The sequence below is a fragment of the Mobula birostris genome, chromosome 11, assembly GCF_030028105.1.
Source record: "Mobula birostris isolate sMobBir1 chromosome 11, sMobBir1.hap1, whole genome shotgun sequence".
Classification (NCBI taxonomy): domain Eukaryota; kingdom Metazoa; phylum Chordata; class Chondrichthyes; order Myliobatiformes; family Myliobatidae; genus Mobula; species Mobula birostris.
This window is the reverse complement of record NC_092380.1, coordinates 43,847,190-43,871,585: the sequence shown is the minus strand read 5'-3', so window position 1 is coordinate 43,871,585 and position 24,396 is coordinate 43,847,190. Positions and strand designations below refer to the sequence as shown.

The 24,396-nt window shown below is 44.5% G+C and overlaps 1 protein-coding gene across 1 annotated transcript in view; it reads left to right on the top strand.

The window, feature by feature from the left end:
- The first annotated feature begins 1,104 nt into the window (after positions 1-1,104).
- LOC140205493 (protein FAM180A-like) overlaps positions 1,105-24,396 on the top strand; it is a 33,785-nt gene continuing 10,493 nt past the window's right edge. The window contains exon 1 of the mRNA XM_072273108.1: positions 1,105-1,493. Within this exon, the coding sequence (XP_072129209.1) occupies positions 1,400-1,493 (94 nt within the window). The 5' untranslated portion in view covers positions 1,105-1,399. The remainder of the gene's footprint in view (positions 1,494-24,396) is intronic.

Sequence of the window (24,396 nt, the reverse complement as noted above, 5' to 3'; positions counted from 1 at the left end):
TAATACAGTCTGTACATGGTCCCACTACATTCCCCTGTATTGTAATACAGTCATTGTATGGTCCCACTACATTCCCCTGTATTGTAATACAGTCTGTATATGGTCCCACTACATTCCCCTGTACTGTAATAATGTCAGTTTATGGTCCCACTACATTCCCCTGTATTGTAATAATGTCAGTTTATGGTCCCACTACATTCCCCTGTATTGTAATAATGTCAGTTTATGGTCCCACTACATTCTCCTGTGCTGTATTTAGTCATGGCTGGAGCCGACTACTTCCTCTACTTTTGTTTGCCACTGCTGTGTTAATGTGGAGCAGACAGCACTGGAATGAAACTCGATTTCAGCTGGCCTGGTCCCCGGGAGCCCTGGCTGGAGATGAGGGATGCTGGAAGCAGGCCAGTCTTTGCATACCCCAGCACTGCCAGATGGTCGCCTTTCCTGCGCGACACATGAAAACATTCACATTCTTCCTTTTGTTTTTAGTTGTTTTACTTCCCATCTCTTTCTCCAAATTCTTCTCCCTCGGGCAGCTCGACTGTTGCCAAGAGTGTCCCAGGTGTACTAATGGTTCAGCCTTCCCTAACCCCTGTGTTAACATCCCACCCTGCACACGGCAGAGACCCATGCTCAGGTCCACAGGTCTCTGGCTCTTCATCCCCCAGCAGCTGCAGCCCCAGCTTTAACAGCCGGGGCTAGCACTGAATGTGCCACATACTCATGCTGAGGGTTCTGAAGAGACTCCACTTCGGAGAGAGCCCTGCAATCCAGCTGCTAGAGGCTCTACTTCACATCTGTTCCATCTTGACCAATTCAGTAGTGGGGAGGGCGGAGGGAGAGTGGATCAACAATAAAGTGGGACGTTTGGTGGCCGGCAAAAATCCAGTAAGCTGAAGAGCATGTCTGCAGATCGTACTTTCCATATCTCAATACCATATTTATGTGCCTTAGAATTTCCACTGGGATATCAGTAAGCATTTTCCACTCTCACTCTACCTTCCACACAGCACATCTCACGTATTCTGTTGCTGAGGTTGTACCCCTGCCAGAAACTATGGGGAAATTTGTTACTGGAAGCAGAGCTGAGAGAGAGAGAGAGAGAGAGAGAGAGAGAGAGAGAGAGAGAGCGAGAGAGAGAGAGAGAGAGAGAGAGAGAGAGAGAGAGAGAGAGAAAGAGAGAGGGGGGAGAGAGAGAGAGGGAGAGAGAGACAGAGAGACAGAGAGACAGACAGAGAGAAAGAAGTCCCTAATGCTTGCCAGGACCTTGTCTTGAATTTCAGTTGAAGTTAGCTGAAGCAGACCTCGCCTTCCGAACGTGCTGATAAGCCAGTGTGTGGCAACAGAAGAAGGGCAGGGAGACTCTGGTGTGCTGTAAACTTCCAGGACTGTGCAGAGGATGAGGACGGGAGTTTTACTGTGTGGGTCACTGACCATTTGCCTCTCGGTCATCTTGAAGCTGTGCATGATCATCAGTCTGTTCCACGTTGCAGGTAAGCTCCACCACTTCCCTTTTTGCTGAAGTGTCTGTGTGGGTAATGCCAGCCCTCGTTAATTGCTAAGTGCCATCGAGGTGTTGGGGGTGCTGCCACCTGGTACCACAGAAGCTCGTCAGGTGAAGGTGCCCCCACAGTGCCTGCAGGAAGGGAATCTCAGTCTTTTGACGGTTGAGGTCACGCCGAAACCGTCCTGCTCATTTTTCTCAAGGACATGGAAGAAGCAGATGTTTTTATTTATTTGTTGATCTAATAGTTGCCTGGTCACCACACAGACACAAATGTTTAAGTGCAGAATTATTCAATTTGGGGAATTTAAGTTCACAGCTGCCACGGGTGGGAATTACATCTCTCTGGGTTACCAGCCAAGCTGTGGGAATGTCCCCCAAAAGATAAGAGGAGGTTCAACATCGACCTGTTTAGTTTGACTAAATTTATTCTAATTTTCAAAACAAGTGACTCTCAGGTGTAAATTACTGACTCGATGCTACCTACTAATTATTGGACTAGTTAGCCATATGACTGACCACACTCAGCCAGTAGCATAAACTATGATGATGTCCAGGTTTTGCTTTTTAACAGTATTCAAATGCATTAGTACTTTCTTAGAAAGAGGTGACATAGGATCAGAAGATATAGAATCCTTGTGGGAAAAGTTAAGAAACTGCAAGTCTAAAAAGGCTGTGATGGGAGTTACGTACAGGCCTCTAAACAGCAGTCAGGATGTAGGGTACAAATCACATTGAGAGATAAAAAGGGCAATGTTACTCTAGTCATAGGGGATTTCAATATGCAGCTAGATTGGTGTGAATCCCAAGAGAGGGAATTTGTAGAATGCCTATATGAGATGACTTTTAGAGCAGCTTTTGGTTGAGCCCACTAGGGAAAAGGCAATTCTAGATTGAGAATTGTGTATTGAACCAGATTTGATTAGGGGATCAAGGTAAAAGGACTGAGGAAATAGTGATCATAATATGATAGGATCCACCCTGCAGTTTGAGAGGGAGAAGCTAAAATCAGATGTACCAGTATGACAGTGGAGTTAAGGCAATTACAGAGGCATGAAAGAAGAGCTGGACAAAGTTGATTGGAAGGGAACACTAGCAGGAATGATGGCGGAACATCAATGGCTGGAGTTTCTGGGAGCAACTTGGAAGATGCGGGACAGATACATCCCAAAGAAGAAATAGTCCAAAGGGAGAATGAGGCAACAGTCTGACAAACGAAGTCAAAGACAGAGCAAAAGCAAAAGAGAGAAAATGTAACAAAAATTAGTGGGAAGCTAAAGGATTGGGATTGGTCCCCTAATCTGAGGAAAGACATCCTTGCCATAGAGGGAGTACAAAGAAGGTTCACCAGATAGATTCCTGAGATGGCAGGACTTTCATATGATGAAAGACTGGATGAAGTAGGCTTATACTCGTTGGAATTTAGAAGATTGAGGGGGGATCTGATTGAAACATATAAAATCCTAAAGGGATTGGACAGGCTAGATGTAGGAAGATTGTTCCCGATGTTGGGGAAGTCCAGAATGAGGGGTCACAGTTTGAGGATAAAGGGGAAGCCTTTTAGGACCGAGATTAGGAAAAACTTCTTCACACAGAGAGTGGTGAATCTGTGGAATTCTCTGCCACAGGAAACAGTTGAGGCCAGTTCATTGGCTATATTTAAGAGGGAGTTAGATATGGCCCTTGTGGCTAAAGGGATCAAGGGGTATGGAGGGAAGGCTGGTACGGGGTTCTGAGTTGGATGATCAGCCATGATCATACTGAATGGCGGTGCAGGCTCGAAGGGCCGAATGGCCTACTCCTGCAGCTATTTTCTATGTTTCTATGTTTCTAAACTAAGTGCAACTAAAAGGGAAAAAAACATGAAATATGAAGGTGGTTGGCCAATAATATAAAAGAGGATACCAGACATTTTTTCAGATATCTTAAAGAGGTGAGATTGGATATCGGTCCTGTTGTGTATTTAATATTTCAGTAATATTTGAGTAATATTGTAAATATATTGTTTGCTTAAGCATTCTTTATTGATTATATAATGCACTGTTGGTTATATGTAAAAATACGTAAATGACATATGTCATTACGCTGCCATGTCCTACATGCATAGAACTTAAGAATACAAGAAATAGGAGCAGGAGTAGTACGATTCAATAAGATCATGGCTGATCTGACCATGGACCCATCTCCACCTACCTGCCTTTTCCCCATAATCTTTAATTCCCCAACTATGCAAAAATCTATCCAATTTTGTCTTAAATATATTTACTGAGGTAGCCCTCACTGCTTCATTGGGCAGAGAATTCCACAGATGCACCACTCTGTGGGAGAAGCAGTTCCTCCTCATCTCCATCCTAAATCTACTCCCCCAAATCTTGAGGTTATGTCCCCTAATTCTCGTCTCACCTACCAGTGGGAACAAATTTCCTGCCTCTATCTTATCTATCCCTTTCATAATTTTATATGTTTCTATAAGATCTCCTGTCATCCTTCTGAGTCCCAGGCAACTCAATCTCTCCTCAAAGTCTAACCCCCTCATCTCTGGAATCAACCTGGTGAACCTCCTCTGCACCACCTCCAAAGAAAGTATATCCTTCCTCAAGTAAGGAGACCAGAACTGCACACAGTGCTCCAGGTGTGGCCTCACCAGTATCCTGTACAGTTGCAGCATAACCTCCCTGCTCTCAAGTTCAATCCCTCTAGCAGTGAAGGCCAACATCCCATTTGCCTTCTTGATAGCCTGTTGAACCTGCAAACCAACCATTTGCGATTCATGCACAAGCACTCCCAGGTCCCTCTGCACAGCAGCAGGCTGCAATCTTTCACCATTTAAATACTTATCTGATCTTCCATTTTTCCTTTCAAAATGGATGACCTCACATTTACCTCTCCATCTGCCAGACCCTTGCCCACTCACTTAACCTATCTCTCTGCAGACTCTGCATACCCTCTGCACAATTTGCTTTTCCACTCAATTTAGTGTCATCAGCAAACTTAGATACACTATACTCAGTCCCCTCGTCCAGATCATTAATGTATATCGTGAACAGTTGCGGGCCCAGCACCGACCCCTGTGGCACAACCACTCACCACTGATTACCAAACAGAGAAACACCCATGTATCCTGACTTTAGATTATGAGGACACGCAGTCCTCTTTTATTGTCATTTAGTAATGCATACATTAAGAAATGATACAATGTTCCTCCAGTGTGATATCACAGAAACACAAGACAAATCAAGACTGAAAAACTGACAAAACCACATAATTATAATGTATAGTTTCAACAGTGCAAAGCAATACCATAATTTGATAAAGAACAGACCATGGGCACGGTTAAGAAAAAGTCTCAAAGTCTCTCAAAAGTCCTATTATCTCACGCAGATGGTAGAAGGAAGAGAAACTCTCTTCCTGCCATGAACCTTCAGCACCGCAAACTTGCTGGTGCAGCATCCTGGAAGCACCTGACCACAGCCGACTCTTGAGTCCGTCCGAAAACTCCAAGCCTCCGACCAGCCCGCCGACACCAAGCACCGAGCACCATCTCTGCCAAGCACTTCAACCCCGGCCCTGGCAACAGGCAATAGGCAAAGCCGAGGATCTGGGGCCTTCCTCTTCGGAGATTCTCGATCGCACAGTAGCAGCGGCAATGAAGCAGGCATTTCAGAAGTTTTTCCAGATGTTCCTCTGTGCTTCTCACGTCTGTCTCCATCAAATCAGGGTTGTGCATGGCCCCTACTTAACAAATATGATATCATTTCGGAGCAGCCATGAGTGCTGCGTCGCGCCATCTTCTCCGCCCCTCTTTCTGTTGGTTAACTAATTCTCTATCCATGCTAATACATCACTCCCAACTCTATGCATCCTATCTTATGTATAAGTCTTTTATGTGGCACCTTATTGAATGCCTTCTGGAAATCCAAGTAAATAACGTCCATCTGTTCCCCTCTATCACTGCGCTCATTATATCCTCAAGGAACTCCAGTGAGTTTATCAAACAGGACCTGCCTTTGCTGAATCCATGCTGCACCTGCTGATGGATCCATTTCTTTCCAGATGCCTCGCTATTTCTTCTTTAATAATAACTTTAATAATTTTCCCAACTACAGATGTTAAACTAACTGGCCTATAGTTACTTGCCTGTTGCCTACATCCTTTTTTGAACTGTGGCATGACATTTACCTTCTTTCAATCTGCTGTGACCTGCCTAGGGTCCAGAAAATTTTGGTGAATTATCAGCAAAGGCTCTACAATGACCTCCGCCATTTCTTTCAGTACCCTGGGATGCATTCCATCGGGACCAGGGGAGTTGTTAATCTTTAGGCCCACAAGTTTGCTCAGCACTACCTCTTTAGTGATAGCTATTGTATCGAGGTCCTCACCTCCCATCGCATCCATATCATCTCTCTTCGGCATTTTAGACGTATCCTCCACCGTGAAAACCAACACAAAATAGTCATTCAAAGCCTCAGCCATTTCCTCATTACCCAATATCAATTTTCCCTTCTCATCCTCCAAGGGACCTACATTCACTTTAGCCACGCTTTTCTGCTTTATATAATTATTAAAACTTTTACTAACCATTTTTATATTTTGTGCTAGTTTATTTTCATAATCTATCTTCCCTTTCTTTATTGCTCACTTAGTGGTACTTTGCTGTTTTTTAAAGTTTTCCCAATCTTTTAGTTTGATGCCTTCCTTTATTTCCTTAGTTATCCATGGCTGGTTCCGCCTTCCCCACCCTAACTGTCCTTGTTTTTAACTGGAACATACTTTTATTGAGCACTATGAAAAATCTCTTTGAAAGTCTTCTACAGTTCCTCAACCATCCCACCATATAGCCTGTGTTTCCAGTCTACACTAGACAAATCCTCCCTCATCCCATTGTAGTCTCCATTGTTTAGGCATAAGACACTGGTTTAAGATTGAGTATTGCACCCTCCATTTGTACGTGAAGTTCAGTCATACTGTGATCACTCTTTCCAAGAGGATCCTGAACTACAAGATCACTAATTTTACCTGTCTCATTGCAGAGGACCCGATCCAAGATAACACGTTCCCTTGTAGGCTCAGTAATATGCTGTTCAGGAAAGCTATCATGGGTGCATTCCATGAAGTCCTCCTCTAGCTTGCCTCAACCAACTTGATTCATCCAGTCTATGTGCAAGTTAAAGTCCCCCTCGATAACTACTGTTCCATTCTTACATGCCTCAGATATTTCTCAGTTTATTGCCTGTGCCACTGTAAAGTTAGTGGCCTATTGACAACTCCTACCAGTTACTTTTTCCATTTACTATTCCTAATCTCTACCCAGATGGATTCAACATTCTGCTCCTTGATCTTATATTGTCTCTCGCTATCACCCTAATCTCATCTTTAATTAAGAGCACTACTCCACTTCCCTTACCTTCCTGCCTATCCTTCCATATTACCTGATATCCTTGGATATTTAATTCCCAGTCCTCTCCAACCTGCAACCATGTCTCTGTAAAGGCCACTAAATCATTCCCCTTTGTATTGATTTGTGCCACAAGTTCACCGACCTTGTTACGAATACTACGGGCATTCAGATAAAGTGCCCTTACACTCATTGTGCCTTTAAAATCTAGTCATCTTTGTCTCTTATGCACTTGGTCTTTTCTGCACTCCACCCTTTTATCTTTTTTAACTTTTGCTTTTACTTTTTCTTTATCCATGCTTTTCTCTTTTTCTTTATTCATACTTCTCCAATCTGTTGAACCAATCTGTTGAACCATGCCCCTGCTATTTAGTTCAAAGCCCTATCAACAGCCCTAGTCATGTGATTCACCAGGGTCCAGGTCCCATCACAGTTCAGGTGGAGCCCGTCCCAATAGAATAACTCCCTCCTTCCCCAATACTGGTGCCAGTTTCCCAGGAATTCAAACCCACTTCTCCCACACCAATCCTTGAACCACGCATTTAACTCTCTAATCTTCTTGACCCTGTGCCAATTTGCACATTGCTCAGGTGGTAATCCAGAGATTATCAATTTTTTGGTTCTGCTTTTTAACTTAGCCTCTAGCTGCTCAAATTCCCTCAGCAGTACCTCTTTCCTCGTTCTACCTACGTCATTGGTACCCACATGGACCACGAGAACTGGATCTTTCCCCTCCCACTGCAAGTTCCTCTGCAGGTGAGATAAGATGTCCCGAACCCAGGCACCAGGTAGTAACACAGCTCTGTCCTCGCAACAGAGAACTCTTGTCCATCCCCAATTATCACTACATTTCTCTCCTCTCCCCCCTCTTGAATGGCTCCCTGAACTGTGGTGCTACAGTTAGGTTTTTTTCTACTGCCCCCACTCTCATCCACACAGGGAGCAAGAATCTCAGACCTGCTGGACAAGCTCAAGGGCTGAGGCTCCTCCAGCACTGTCTCCTGGATCGCACTACCCACCTCACTCGCAGTCACACCCACTTGTCCCTGACCACAGACCAAATTTGAGGTAGCTAATCTAATGAGCGTGCCTACCTCCTGAAACAGAGAATTCAGGTAACTCTCCCCCTCCCTGAGGTGCCGCAGTGTTTGGAGCTCAGAGTCCAGGTCGTTAACGTTCAGCCTGAGTTCCTCAAGCCGCCAGCACTTTTTTTTTAAATTTCAAAATATACTTTATTCAAAAATAAATATATACAATAAACCATTCAATAATTTCTCCTCCTTTACATACGTTTCCATTATACTCAGTAAAATATCCGTATTAATAGCCACCCACGTGGCACTCCAGTAGTTCAGCTTAGCATATCATTGTTGAGGGGTATACTCCCCACCCACTGACCCGTCCCACTCCCACGGGTGGAGAAACCTATACTGTGGTCCTTCCCCACCGGGCCCTTGCGGTGGCTGCACCGAGTTTCAGTGCCTCCCTCAGCACGTACTCCTGCAGCCGAGAGTGTGCCAGTCGGCAGCATTCTCCCACGGACATCTCCATGTGCTGGCAGATCATCAAGTTTCGGGCCGACCAAAGAGCGTCTTTCACCGAGTTGATGATCTGCCAGCAGCACCGGATGTTGGTCTCCGTGTGCGTCCCCGGGAACAGCCCGTAGATCAGAGAGTCCTCTGTTACGCAGCTGCTGGGGATGAAACGTGACACTAGCCCGTCCATCCTCCTCCACACCCTCTTTGCGAACTGGCAGTGTGCAAAGAGGTGGGTCACAGACTCCTCCTCACTGCAGTCCTCCCGTGGGCAGTGGGGTGCGGGGACGACATTCCGGGCGTACAGGAGGGCTCTGACTGGGAGGGCCCCTCTCACCGCCAGCCAGGCGAGGTCTTGGTGCCTGTTGGTGAGATCTGGCGATGAGGCATTTTGCCAGATGAACTGGACGGTCTGCTCAGGGAACCATCCCACTGTGTCCATCACGTCCTTCTCCTGCAGTGCCTGCAGGACACTTCGTGCCGACCACTGCCTGATGGCCCTGTGGTCAAAGGCGTTCTCCTGGAAGAACTTTGCTACGTAGGACAGGTATGCCGGCAACGACCAGCTGCGCGGGAGTGGGGCCAGACCCATCCTTTGTAGCCAGGGCGACAAGTAGAAGCTGGGCACATAGTGGTACTTGGTGCCCACATACCTGGGCTCTACACACAACCTGATGCAGCCACGTACGAAGCTGGCCATCAGGGTGAGGGCGACAGTGGGGACGTTCTTGCCCCCGTTGTCCAGGGACTTGTGCATGACGGTCCGTCTCACCCGCTCCATCTTGGATCCCCAGACGAATCTGAAGACAGCCCGGGTGATTTCCAAGCTGTAGGAGCAGGGGACGGGCCAGACCTGCGCCAAGTACAGCAGCCCTGAGAGCACCTCACACCTGATGACCAGGTTCTTGCCCGTTATCGACAGGGAGCGCCCTCCCCACAGTCCCAGTTTCTGTTTCACCTTGGCAGTCCGCTCCTGCCAGTTCTTGTTGCACGCCTCAGCCCCTCCGAACCAGATCCCCAACACCTTCACGTGGTCAGACCTGATGGTGAAGGGGACGCTGGATCGGTCGGGCCAGTTGCCGAAGAGCATGGCTTCGCTCTTCGTGCGGTTGACCCTGGCCCCCGACGCTAGCTCAAACTGTTTGCAGGTGCCAATCAACCTGCGAACTGACCTCGGATCAGAGCAGAAGACAGTGACTGCGAATGTGGTCACCAGGAACCACAATGCAGCCCACCAGCTGCCACATCATGCAGCTACAGCTCATCATCTCATCCAGCATCTTCCTTACGTTATTTAATTTGTTGTAGTTTGGTGACACTTTTATTCAACCACTACAAAAGCTTTACCCGCTACTCACCTGCGCCTCCTCACCGAAGCCTCTTGAGCTAAAGTCAGTAAACTCCGCTCTCTCTGCCGGTGAACTATACCGCAAAGCGATTCTTAGTCCCGCATTGTTAGGCCTATAACAACTTTGCCACTATTCTAATTATCGGCTCACTTTTTTCTTTGAAAAACACGTGGTGCCTCTATTACCGCTAGAGCTAATGAACTGCTTATGCAAAGGCAGAAGGAACGGCTACCCAAAGCAAGAGATAGGCCAGAAAAAAATTCCTTTGCGGCCCCTGTAAGTTATACAGCTGCGTTCAAAATTTAAAGTAGAACAAAAGAATGCTGCAGGCCAAACCAACCAGACCTCTTTACTTCAAGTGAGAAATCGAAGCCAAACAAATTATCTCTTGGCTCCTTGTTTTCCTTTCAATTAGTTTTATGTTTTTGAGTTACAAAACATAACAGTGGCAATGAGGAAGTTTTAAATGAACCTAAGATGAATACCTACTTGTTGAAAAGCAGCAAAACATATCAGTTTTTAAAAAAGGACGAGACATTTGATCAAAAAACAGACAGCACAGCAAATGCTTCTTCAGAAAAGAGAAGACGGTTGAGTTGAAAAAAAGATAGAAAATAAATTCACAGGCTCATAAACAGTGAGTACCAGGCTATAATAATCATAAATTTAAAAAGAAGTAGAAATAGCTGGCTATGTCAGAATGATAGACACTTTTGATTGCACAAGATATGACTGGATATTGTATACTAAGCAGATTGAGCAGCACTTTTAAGCAAATTGAGTAGCCAATGAGAAACCAGTTTTGCAAAGTGCATTGGGCGGAAAAGCATACAGGTTGCTTGGAAGTTTGACTGCTCCACCACAACTAGCCGAAATGAGCTTTGTTGATATCATGAAAGTGATGCAGGAACAGTTAGAACCAAAACGATTGTTGATTGAAGAACTCTTTAGGTTTCACAAGCGGAATCAAAAGGAAGGGGAGTCCACTCAGCGCACATGGCAGAATTGAAGAGATTGTCTGAGCACTATCAGATTAGTGCTGGGATTAATGAAGCACTGAGAGATTATTTCATTTGTGGAATCTTACAAGAAAGCATTCAAAAACAGCTCCTAACTGTAACACAACTTACATTTAAATGAGTAGTTGAAATAGTTTTATCAATAGCAGACAGAAACTCAATTGATGGGTGGGAACCGGAGTGAAGGGACTCAGGATAGGATAGATGGTAAAAAAGCAAAGACAGCGTGCAGTCAGACTGACAGGAAGGGCAGGTAGATGATAGGACAAAATTGCAGCCAGCAGAGTGAGTATCAGTGTATTAGGGATACAGAGTCAAATAGGGTAACAAATACAGAACTCAAATGCACAGAGTATAAGAAATAAGGTGGATGATCTTGTTGCATTATTACAGGTTGTCACGTATGATGTTGTGGCCATCACTGAATCGTGGCTGAAGGATAGTTGTTTTTGGGAGCTGGATGTCCAAGGTTACATGTTGTATTAGAGGGATAGGAAGGTAGGCAGAGGGTGTGATGTGACTCTGTGGCAAAGAATGACATCAAATCAGTAGAAAAGTATGACATAGGATCAGAAGATATTGAATCCTTGTGGGTTAAGTTAAGAGGGTAAAAGGACCCTGATGGCAGTTATATACAGGCCTCCAAACAGTAGCTAGGATGTGAAGCACAATTTGCAATGGGAAATAGAAAAGGCATGTCAAAGGAGCAATGTTATGATAGTCATGGGAGATTTCAACATGCAGGTTGATTGGGAAAATCAGGTTGGTAATGGATCTGAAGAGAGTGAGTCTGTTGAATGCCTATGAGATGGTTTTTAGAGCAGTTTGTTGTTGAGCCTACTAGGGGATCAGCTATACTGGATTGGGTGTTATGTAATGAAGCGGAAGTGATTAGGGAGCTGAAGGTACAGGAACCCTTAGGAGACTGTGATCACAATATGATTGAGTTCAACTTGAAATTTGATTGGGAGAAAGTAAAGTCTGACATAGCAGTATTTCAGTGGAGTAAAGGAAAATACAGTGGTATGAGAGAGGAGTTGGTCAAAGTAAATTGGAAGGGGATGCTGGCAGGGATGTCAGCAGAGCAGCAATGAAGTGAGTTTCTAGCGAAGATGAGGAAGGTGCAGGATAGATGTATTCCAGAAACAAAGGAATACTCAAATGGCAAAATAGTACAACCGTGGCTGACGGAAGGGAAGTCGAAGCTAATGTAAAAGCAAAAGAGTGGGCATACAACAAAGCTAAAATTAACGAGAAGATAGAGGATTGGGAAGTTTTAAAAAACTTACAGAGAACAACTAAAAGAATCATTAGAAGGGAAAAGATAAAATTTGAAAGCAAGCTAGCAAACAATATCAAAGTGGATAGTAAAAGCATTTTCAAGTATGTGAAAAATAAAAGAGAGATGAGAGTGGATATAGGACCATAAAAAATGAGGCCAGAGAAATAATGACGAAGAACAGGAGATGGCAGATGAACTAAATGAGTATTTTGCATCAGTCTTCACTATGGAAGACACTAGCAGTGTGCCAGAGGTTGAAGGTTGTGAGGGAAGAGAAGTGAGTGCAGTTAGTATTTCAAGGGAGAAGGAGCTCAAAAAGCTGGAAGACCTAAGGGTACATAAGTCACACAGACCAGATGAACTGCACCGTAGGGTTCTGATAGAGGTAGCGGTAGAGATTGTGGAGGCATTAGTAATTATCTTTCAAAAATCACTGGACTCTGGCATGGTGCAAGAGGACTGGAAAATTGAAAATGTCATTCCACTGTTTAAGAAAGGAGGAAGGCAGCAGAAAGGAAATTATAGACCAGTTAGCTTGACCTCAGTCGTCGGGAAGATGTTGGAGTCAAGTGTTAAGGATGAGGTTATGGAGTACTTGGTGACATAGGGTAAGATAGGTCAAAGTCAGCATGGTTTCCTTAAGAGAAAGTCTTGCCTGACAATCCTGTTGGAATTCTCAGAAGAGATTACAAGTAGGATGGATAAAGGAGATACAGTGGATGTTGTATATTTGGACTTTCAGAAGGCCTTTGACAAGGTGCCACACATGAGGCTGCTTACCAAGTTAAGGACCCATGGAAAGTTACTGGTATGGTTAGAGCATTGGCTGATTAGTAGGAGCCAGGGAGTAGGAATACAAGGATCCTTTTCCAGTTGGCTGCCAGTGACTAGTGGTGTTCTGCAAGGGCCGGTGTTGGGACAGCTTCTTTTTACACTATATATCAATGATATAGATCATGGGATAGATGGCTTTGTTGCCAAGTTTGCAAATGTTACAAAGATTGGTGGAGGAGCAGGTAGTGTTGAGGAAACAGGTCGGCTGCAGGAGGACTGAGACAGATTAGGAGAATGGGCAAGAAAGTGACAAATGAAATACAATGTTGGAAAATGCATGATCATGCACTTTGGTAGTAGAAATAAATGTGCGAATTGTTTTCTAAACGGGGAGAAAATCCAGGAATCTGAGATGCAGAGGGACTTGGGAGCCCTTGTGCAGAATACCCTGAAGGTTAACTTGCAGGTAGAGTCGATGGTGAGGAAGACAACTGCGATGTTAACATTCATTTCAAGAAGTCTAAAATACAAGAGCAGGGATGTGATGCTGAGGCTTTATAAGACACTGGTGAGGCCTCACCTTGAGTATTGTGAACAGTTTTGGGCTCCTCATCTAAGAAAAGATAGGCTGGCATTGGAGAGGGTCCAGAGGAGGTTCACAAGGATGATTCTGGGAATGAAAGAGTTATCATGCAAGGGATGTTTGATGGCTCTGGGTCTGTACTCACAGGAATTTAGAAGGGTGAGGGGCCATCTCATTGAAATTTCTTGTATGTTGAAAGGCCTAGACAGAGTAGATGTGGAAAGGATGTTTCCCATGGTGGGAGGGTCTAGGACAAGAGGGCACAGCCTCAGGAGAGAGGGGCGTCCATATAAAACGAGATGCGGAGACATTTCTTTAGCCAGAGGGTGGTGAATTTGTGGACTTTGGAAACGCAGGCAGCTGTGGAGGCATGGTCATTGGGTGTATTTTAGGCAGAGATTGATTAGACACAGCATCAAAGGTTATGGGGATGCCAGGGAGTGGGGTTGTGGAGGGGGAATGAAATAACAGCTACGATTAAATGGTGGAGCAGACTCAATGGGCCAAATGGCCTAATTATGCTGCTGTCTTATGGTCTTAATTAAAATGGAATTGGACACTGGCTCAGCTGTTTCAGTCATTCCATATAATGAGCTTGAATGGCATTTCAAAGATTCTGAACTGAAGCCTGCAGATATCCAACTATGAACTTAAACTGGAGAAGAGATAACTCCTGTGGGAATGACATTCGTAACAGTGAAATACAACAACCAACAAGCCACATTGGGCTTGTATGTGGTAAAAACAGGAGGGCCAGCATTGTGGGATTGTAATTGGCCAAGACAACTATAACTTGATTGGAGATCCATCCACCATTTGCATGTCAGTTCCCTGTAATAGAAGCAACTGAAGGTGAATTAAGAAAGGTACAGGATGATACCACAGCCATTTTCAAGGATGGCATTGGAAAACTCAAACATATCAAGGGTAAAGTTGTGTGAAATGAAAATGCCACAACCAAGTTTTGCAAAGCCTGTCTGCTTCTTTATACTATCCATGATAAAGCAGCCAATAAGTTAGATTGCATGGAGGCTGAAGGAATTCCTTCAAGGTTGAGTGGAGTCCATGGGAAATGCCAGTGGTCCCAGTAGCCAAGAAGAATGGGTCTGTCTGGATCTGTGGTAATTTTAAGGTCACCATCAATGCAGTACTGAAAGCAGATCAATACCCTCTGCCCAGGACAGAGGATATCTTTGCAAACCTTTCTAGAGGAAAACACCTCAGCTGAGGCGTTCCTACAAATGGAGGTGGGAGAAGAGCCCAAAGTGTTTCTCAATATCAACATCCACAAAACATTTCATCACTATCATTGGAGTAGCATCTGCACCTGTACTACACTCTGACAGAAAGCCATGCACCAGGTACTGCAAGGCTGTCCAGGTACTCAGTGTTACCTGGGTGACATCATTGTCAGTAAAGATGACAAGGAACTTCTCCAGAATCTCAAGATGGTGTTAGAAGATTAAGTGCTCAGACAGAGCATGATGCAACATGTGTGAATTCTTTAACCAAGCGTCACCATTGATGCACAAGGACTTACACGTATGCTGAGAAAATTCAAGCAGTGATGGATGCCCCAAGGCCAAAGGATGTGTCACAGTTGTGGTCCTTTGTAGGATTTGTCAATTAGTAAAACAGATTCCTGCCAAACCTGGCTACTGTGCTCCACCCCTTGAACTGATCTCTACAGATCGGGGGAAATGGCAATGGGTAGAACAGTGTGAGGTGGCTTTCAGGAAGATAACAGGGATGGTGCTGTCAGACACTGCACTCATTATGATCCATATCATCCAGTGAAGCTTGCCTGTGACACCTCATCTCGTGGTATCGGTGCAGTCATGTCACGTGAGTAATGGATGCATCACATTCCCTTACTGCTGCAGAGAGAAATTACGCACAGATTGGAGAGAGGCCTTGAGTCTGGTTTATGGTGTGAAATGTGAAACATTTCAACCAGTACCTGAATGGGAGAGAGTTTACCCCCATTACTGACCACTAGTCTCCATTTTCAGTCTGCAGAAGGGTATGCCGCTAACAGCAGCAGCACGATGGGCTCTGTTTCTCAGAAGACACAATTACAAGATCGAATTCAAAAGGGCAGCTAATTATGGAAATGCTGATGGATCATCCCATTTACCCTCGGAAAAAGAAATACCTGAAAAATTTACAAACGAGGACACTCCTCTTGATGTGGTCTCCCTAATGTTAATCGCAATTCTACCTATCATGGCAGAGATGATCCAAAGGGAAACCAGAAAAGAAGCCTCTTCTCAAGGAGTGGTTTTCCGAAACACTGAGACTGTGACAATGGACCACAGATTGTGGTGAAACAGTTTCAGTCATTCCTGAGAGTGAATGGAGTGCGACATATTACATCTGCACCGTACCACCCAGCTACAAGTGTCAGGTCTTCGTGGCCTCCCAAAATGGCTGGAATGTGCAGCAGAAAAAAACAGTTCCCCCATTTTTACCAGCACCGGGATGAACTTGCTCTTGATGAAATTGCCTTATGTGGGGATTGAGAGTTGTACTATCTAAGCTGAGAGATAAAGTGTTGAAGGAGCTACATGCCAATCATCTAGACATGGTCAAAATGAAATGCTTGGCTCAAAGCTTTGTCTGGTGGCCTGGGATGGACCAGCAGATCGAGCAGCTTGCCATGCACTGCTCAGGATGCCATCACATCCAGAAGGCGCCAAGAGTGGCACCTCTCCATCCTTGGGAATGGTCTGCATTGCCCTGGCAGAGGATTCGTGTGCATTTTGCTGGACCATTTCTTAGTAGTGGATGCAGCTACAAAGTGGCCAGAAGTATTCCTAATAGTCTCCTCTACAGTTTTGCACCCTGCTGGTGTGTTGAGAAATCTTTTCTTGAGGACTGGTGTTCCAGAACAATTAGACAGTGACAATAGTCTACAGATAGTGGTGAACCAGTTTCAGTCATTCCTGAAAATGAATGGAATAAGACTGTACCACAAAGCTACAAATGGCTTGGCGGAAAGAGTTGTCTAAAAATGCACTATGAACAACGTCAGCAGAATACACTGCAGTGACATTGGATCAGAAGCTCACAAATTTCCTCTTTGCATATGGCAATGCAGCAGACTCCACAACCAACAGCTCACCAGCTCTGCTCTTCCTGGGCCATCCTTTGTGTTCACACTTGGGCCTCCTCAAGCCCAATCTCAGAAGGAGTGTGCAGGACCATCAGCTGAGACAAACAAGGAGGTTCAATGTTTCACTGCCAGACAAGCAGTCCTCGCGAGGGACTACAGAGGAGGTTCAATGTTTCAGTCCTGGCGAGGGACTACAGAGCTGATCAAAAGTGGGTACCCAGAAAGATTAAAGATCACTCTCCTATACAGTAGAGATTGTGTCTGATGTTATCTGGGAACAACATATCGATCAGTTGAGGACAGCAGAGTCCATTGTTAGAGAAGTAAGGTGCCCAGATCTATCAGAACCACTTCCTGCAGTTGCAGAGTCAACTCCTACAACCACCATGGTGGAGACCCCAGAACCTGAGATTGTTTCTCAGCCACAAGTCTCACCTGCCAAGCAGAATGACCCCACCCCCAGGTCAGGAAAGACATTATCTCACAAGAGTAAGAAATCCTCCACGGCGATTAAATGTTTAGGCCTGAATGGGACAATTTAAAATTGACAATGCTGTGGATGTTGTATAGTTAAGTTTCTACATATTCCACCTTCTCCTCTCCAAGTGAACGGAGGGATAGGGATCAAATGCTGACACAGACATCGTGGGCCTTTTCCTGAGTTGTGCTCTTCTATGTTCTATGGTCAAACTATAGAGTGAGTGTGAGAGTGAAATTTGTGCATGGGTGTGAACTAGGGCACAATCAACAAGAATTGAGTGCAGGGGAATCTGGTGCACAGTATGAAATCACTGGGAGAGTGACATCAATGCACACCCATTGTGAGATGGGTGAGGAGGGAGAACCAGTGTGTATTCAGTATACTGTGTATATATATATACACAGTATATAAGTTAAGATGCATTCTATATTGAGTTGGAGTTTATAGCTAAACAAGGAGAAGTGTTGTGGATTTAATATTTCTGTAATATTTGAGTAATATTTTAAATATATTATTTGATTAAATATTCTTTGTTGTGTGCATAATGCATTGTGGGTTGTATGTAAAAGTATGTAAATGGCATACATCATCATGCCACCACGTCATATGTGTGTGCCTCACTTAAAGTCAAAATGAAGCTAGACAAGTTATGTCTCAGATTCCTTGTTCGCCTTCTGGTTAGCTTTATGTTTTGGAGTTACAAAGAAATGACTGACGAACCAAATAAGAATTTTGCCTCATTCTTCACTGTAGAAGACCCTAGCAGTATGCTAGAAATTCAAGAGTTTCAGGGGGCAGAAGTGAGTGTAGTTGCTATTACTAAGGAGAAGATCCTTGAGAAGTTGAAAGATCTGAAGATAGATTAGTCATCTTGACCAGACTGTCAATGCAAGGGGTTTTGTATGAATGGCAGGCAAGTTCAGAGCATGGATCAACACGTCGATTTATGATATTGTAGCCATCAGTGAGACTTGGTTGCAGGAGGGGCAGGACTGGCAGCTCAGTGTTTTGGGGCTCCATTGTCTTCGATGCAACAAGGATTAAAGATGAAGAAGTGGTGTTACTAGAGAAAATGTCATGGTAGTGCTCTGTCAGGATGGACTAGAGAGCTTGTTTAGTGAGGCTCTATGAGGAATAATAAATGTATGACCACATAATTAGGGCTAAATTACAAACCACCCAACAGTTTGAGGAATTTAGAGGAACAAATTTGTAGGAAGGTTGCAGACTGTTGCAAAGAAAATAAGATTGTTATAGCAGGTGATTTTAACTTTGCACATATTGACTGGGACTCCCATAGTCTGAAAGGACTAGATGGGATAGAGCTTGTCAAATGTGTTCAGGAAAGTTTCCTTCATCAGTACGTAGAAGTCTCAATGAGAGAGTGTGCAATATTTGATCTGCTATTAGGTAATGAGACAAAGCAAGTGACAGAAGTTTGTGTAAGAGAACACTTTGCATCTAGTGATCATAATGCTATTAGTTTCAAAGTACGTATGCAAAAATATAAGTCTGGATGCGGGTTAAGATCCTAAATTGGAAAAAAGCCAATTTTGTTGGTACCAGAAAGGATCTGGCAAGTGTGGATTGGGACAGAGTGTTTTCCAGCAAAAGTGTACTTAGTAAGTGGGAGACCTTCAAAAGTAAAATTTTGAGAGTACAAAGCTTGTATATCAGAATAAAAGGTAGAGATAACAGATTTGGGGAATCTTGGTTTTCAACAGATATTGAGGATCTAGTTAAGGAAAAAAGGAGGTACTTAGCAGGTAAGAACAAATGAGGTACTTATGGAACATAAGGAATGCAAGAGAACACTTAAGAAAGAAATCAGGAGGGCTAAAAGAAGACATGAGGTTGCCCAAGCAGACAAAGTGAAAGAGAATCCCAAGGGATTCAACAGATATGTAGAAAAGATTGCAAGGGACAAAATTGGTCTTCTGGAAGATCAGAATTGTAATCTATGTGTGGGGCCAAAAGAAATAGTGGTGATCTTAAATGGATTTGTTGCATCTGTACTTACTCAGGAGATGGACATAGAGTCTATAGGTGAGGCAAAGATGCAGTGAAGTCATGGACTCCATACAGATTACAGTAGAGGAGGAGTTCGCTATCTTGAGACAAATTAGGGAGGATAATTCTCCAGGATTGGAGGGTAGCCAATGTTATTCCATCTTTTGAACAAAGACTCTAAAATAAACTCTAAAAATAAACCAGGAAAATATAGGTCAGTTGTGGGAAAGTTATTGAAAGGTATTCTAAGAGACTGCTTATATAGTACTTGGATAGACATGGACTGATTAGGACAGTCAGCATGGCCTTGTGCATGGTAGGTCATGTCTAACCAAACAAAGAGTTTTTTGAGGAGGTTACCAGGAAGGTTGATGAAGGCAAGACAGTGAATGTTGTCTGGATGGACTTTAAGGCATTTGACAAGGTCCCGCATGGAAGGTTGGTCAAGAAGGTTCAGTTTCTCGGCATTCAATGTAAGGTAGTGAATTGGATTAGACGTTGGTTTGTGGAAGAAGCCAGAGTGTGGTAGTAGATGGTTACCTCTCTGACTGGAGGCCTGTGGCTAGTGGAGTGCCGCAGAGATCAGTGCTGGGTCCATTGTTGTTTGTCATCTGTATCAATGATCTGTATGATAATGTGGTTAACCGGATCAGGAAATTTGCAGATGACACCAAAATTGGGGGTGTAGTAGACAGCAAGAAAGATTGTCAGAGATTGCAGCAGAATCTGACTGGCTGGAAAAATGGGCTGAAAATGGCAGATGGAATATAATGCAAACATGTGCAAGGTGTTGCACTTCAGTAGGACCAGTCAGGGTAGGTCTTACTGAATGGTAGGGCACTCAAGAGTGTGGTAGAGCAACGGGATCTGGGAATAACAGGTTTATAATTCATTGAAAGTGTGGCACCGGTAAAAGCTTTTGGCACATTGCCCTTCATAAAACAAAGCACTAAGTACAGGAGATGGTATTTTATGTTGAAGTTGTATAAAGGCTGATTTATACTTGTGCATACTAGCTTTTGCTATAGTCTACCCAAGTGGGCTACGCCATTGTCAGCATTTATACTTGTGCGTTGGTGTGTCTGCGTCGCTCTGCAATTCACCACCAAAACACTAGCTGGCGGTGGGGTTTCTGTGCCACTGTGTTGAGTTTCTTCATGTTGAAACTCAACACGAAGAAACTCAAACTTCGAACAATGGCGACTGAAACTGAAGGAGGGTGAATTTTCTGTGCTTGTCCGGACACTGAGAGACATGGACGAGGAAATGCATTTCAAATATTTTCGGATGTCGGCAGGTAGATTTGACGATTTGGTTCATCGTCTCCACCATTTATTTTGCATCAGTGTACACACAGTATACTCAGAGACTGGCAATCACCATTCGAGTTTTAGCTTCAGGTGGAAGTCAACAGGCTGTAGCAGCTAGCTACAAACTGGCGTCAAGCACAGGGTCCTCCATAATTTCAGAGGTCTGTAAAGCTTTATGGAAAACATTGCAGCCAGAGTTCCTTCCCTGCCCTTCAGTCACCCAATGGAAAGCTATTGCAGTGTAGGTGGAAATGCGATGCTACCAAGCGGACCAATCACAATTGTTGCGGTCTGCGTTGCCGCAACGTGTAGTTACGTTTTTGGGGAGGTGCACATCAGGCTACGGCGTAGGGTTTGGCGTAGGGTACAGCATAGGGTACGGTGTAGGGTTCACGGCTACGCCGTACCTACGGTGTCGATTTGACGCACAAGTATAAATTGGCCTTAAGACATTGGTGAGGCCTAATTTAGAGTATTGTGTACAGTTTTGGTCACTTACCTTCAGAAAAGATGTAAATAAGGTGAAAGGGTAGAGATAAAATTTACAAGGATGTTGCCAGTACTGAGTTATAAGAAAAGATTGAATAGGTTAGGACTTTATTCCTTGGAACGTAGGAGATTGAGAGGAGATCTGATAGAGGTATACAAAATTATAAGAGGTATAGATAGGGTAAATGCAAGCAGGCTTTTTCCACTGAGGTTGGGTGGGACTGCAACTAAAGATCATGGCTTAAGGGTGAAAGGTGAGGTTTAAGGGGAACATGAGGGAAACCTCTTCACTCAAAGGGTGGTGAGAGTGTGGAATAAGCTGCCAGTGCAAGTGGTGCACGTGAGCTCAACTTCAATGTTTAAGAGAAGTTTGGATAGGTACATGGGTAGCAGGGCTATGGTCAATGGAAGCAGGCAGTTTAAATGGCTCAGCATGGACTAGATGGGTCAAAGGCCCTGGTTCTACACTGATATGATTCTATGACTCCCTGATTAGCCCCAGGGTTCTGAGAGAGCTGGCTGAACAGATTGTGGCAACATTAGTACTGATCTTTCAAGAATCAATAGATTCTGGAATGGTTCCTGAGGACTGGAAAATTGCACATACCACTTCATTTTTTAAGGAGGGAGGGAGGCAAAAGATAGGAAATTATAGGCCAGTTAGTCTGACTTCAGTGGTTGGGAAGATGCTGCAGTCTATTACTAAGGATAATGTTTCAGGGTACTTGGAGGCACATGATAAAATAGTCTACAAGTCAGCATGGTTTCCTTAAGGGGAAATTTTGCCCAAAGAATCTGTTGGAATTCTTTGAGGAAATAACAGGCAGGATAGACAAAGCAGAGTCAGTGGATGTTGTTCACTTGGATTTTCAGAAGCCCTTTGACAAGATGCCACACGTGAGGCTGCTAGACAAGGTAAGAGCCATGGCATTATAGGAAAGATACTAGCATGGATGGAAGATTGGTTGATTGGCAGGAGGCAACGAGTGGGAATAAAGGGGGCCTTTTCTGATGGCTCCGGGCAACTAGTGATGTTCCGCAGGGGTCGGTGTTGGGAATGCTCCTTTTCATGTTATATGTCAATGATTTGGATGACAAATTGATGGCTTTGTGGCCAAGCAGCCAGGCTTCCTGATAATACAAGTATAAGTGGAGGGGCAGATGGTGTTGAGGAGGTAGCAAGTCTGCAGAAGGACTTAGACCAATTAGGAGAACAGGCAATAAAGTGGCCATTGGAATATAGAGTAGGAAAATGTATGGTTGTGTATTTTGGTAGAAGGAATAAGGCTTACACTATTTTCTAAAAGGGAGAAAATTCAGAAATCAGAGGAACAAAAGGACTTGGGAGTCCTCATGCATGAAACTCTAAAGGCTAGCTTGCAGGATGAGTCGGTGGTAAGGAAGGCAAATGCAATGTTAGCATTCATTTCAAGAGGACTAGAATATAAAAGCAAGGATGTAATGATGAGGTGTTGGTCAGACCACACTTAGAGTATCGTGAGCAGTGAGAGGGTTCACAAGGATTATCCTGGGAATGCAGGCACTAGTATATGAAGAATGTCTGATAGCTCTGGGCCTATACTTGCTGGAGTTTGGAAGAATGAGGGGGTTCTCATTGAAACCTATTGAATATTGAAAGGCCTAGATAGAGTGGACATGGAGAGGATGTTTCCTATAGTGGGAGGGTCTAGGACCAGAGAGCACAGTCTCAACATAGAAGGACGTTCCATTAGAGCAGAAATGAGTAGGAATTGTTTTAAGCCAAGAGTGGGGAGTCTGTGGAATTCATTGCTACTGACAGCTGTGGAGGCCAAGTCATTGGTATATCTAAAGCAGAGCTTGATGGGTTCTTGATCAGTCCGGGCATCAAAGGTAATGGGGAGAAGACAGGAGAGTGAGGTTGAGAGGAATATTAAGTCAAGTCAAGTCACTTTTTATTGTCATTTAGACCATAACTGCTGGTACAAAAATGAGAACATTTTTCAGGACCATGGTGCTGCATGAAACAATACAAAAGCTACACTGAACTACGTAAAACAACACTAAAACTACACTAGACTACAGACCTACCCAGGACTGCATAAAGTACACAAAACAGTGCAGGCATTACAATAAATAATGAACAAGACAATATGCACAGTAGAGGGCAGTAGGTTGGTGTCAGTCCAGGCTCTGGGTATTGAGGAGTCTGATGGCTTGGGGGAAGAAACTGTTACATAGTCTGGTCGTGAGAGCCTGAATACGTCGGTGCCTTTTGCCAGATGGCAGGAGGGAGAAGAGCTTGTATGAGGGGTGTGTGAGGTCCTTCATAATGCTGATTGTTTTGTGTATGCAGCTTGTGGTGTAAATGTTTCAAATGGCGGGAAGAGAGACCCTGATGATCTTCTCAGCTGACCTCACTATCCACTGCAGGGTCTTGCGATCCGAGATGGTGCAATTCCCGAACCAGGCAGTGATGCAGCTGCTCAGGATGCTCTCAATACAACACTGTAGAATGTGCTGAGGATGGGGGAGTGGGAGCTGGACTTTTCTCAGCCTTCGCAGAAAGTAGGGACGCTGCTGGGCTTTCTTTGCTATGGAGCTGGTGTTGAGGGACCAGGTGAGATTTTTACGCCAGGTGAACACCAAGAAATTTGGTGCTCTTAACGATCTCAACGGAGGAGTCATCGATGTTCAGGGGAGAGTGGTTGTTCCATGTCCTCTTGAAGTCAACAACTCTGCACCAGTCTGTTAGCCGCTGCACCAGTTGTTGGCTCTGCACCAGTCTGTTAGCCGCTGCACCTCCTCGCTATATGCTGACTCATCGTTCTTGCTGATGAGACCCACCACGGTCGTGTCATCGGCGAACTTGATGATGTGGTTCAAGCTGTGTGTTGCAGCACAGTTGTGGGTCAGCAGAGTGAACAGTGGTGGACTGAGCACACAGCCCTGGGGGGGCCCGTGCTCAGTGTGATGGTGTTGGAGATGTTGCTTCCAATCCAGACTGACTTGGGTCTCCCAGTCAGGAAGTCTAGGATCCAGCTGCAGAGGGAGATGTTCAGGCCCAGTAGGCTCAGCTTTCCAATCAGTTTCTGAGGAATCAGTCATGTTGGAATGGCAGACTTGATAGGCCATCGATGGACTCATATGTCTGTATGTCTTATGGCCTTCCATTAATAGCTCTGATGATAGCACCAATGCTGGTGTACGAACACTCTACAGGTCGTATTTATTCACTAATTGAGATTACTGAGCCTATTTATTCACTTACATTAATTACTAACCACAGCAACTAATCGCTGACAGATGTAGGGCAGAGGTTTGCCAGCTGACTGACCTGGGGTTGTTAATGTGTGTGAGATTTTTTTCCCCACTAACTGTGCTGATCCACAAGGTTCAGTGTGAACCACCCCCAACCAGTATCAGCACAGTGAGGAGCTTTCCTTTCATGTCTATTAGCGAGGAGCTTGGCACATGTTAGCTGGAGCAAATACAAACAGAAAGGTACGGGCAGTTAAGGGACAACTGGCTCTTGGTGCCTTGGGTTTATCAGGACTCTTCACTAAAGCAA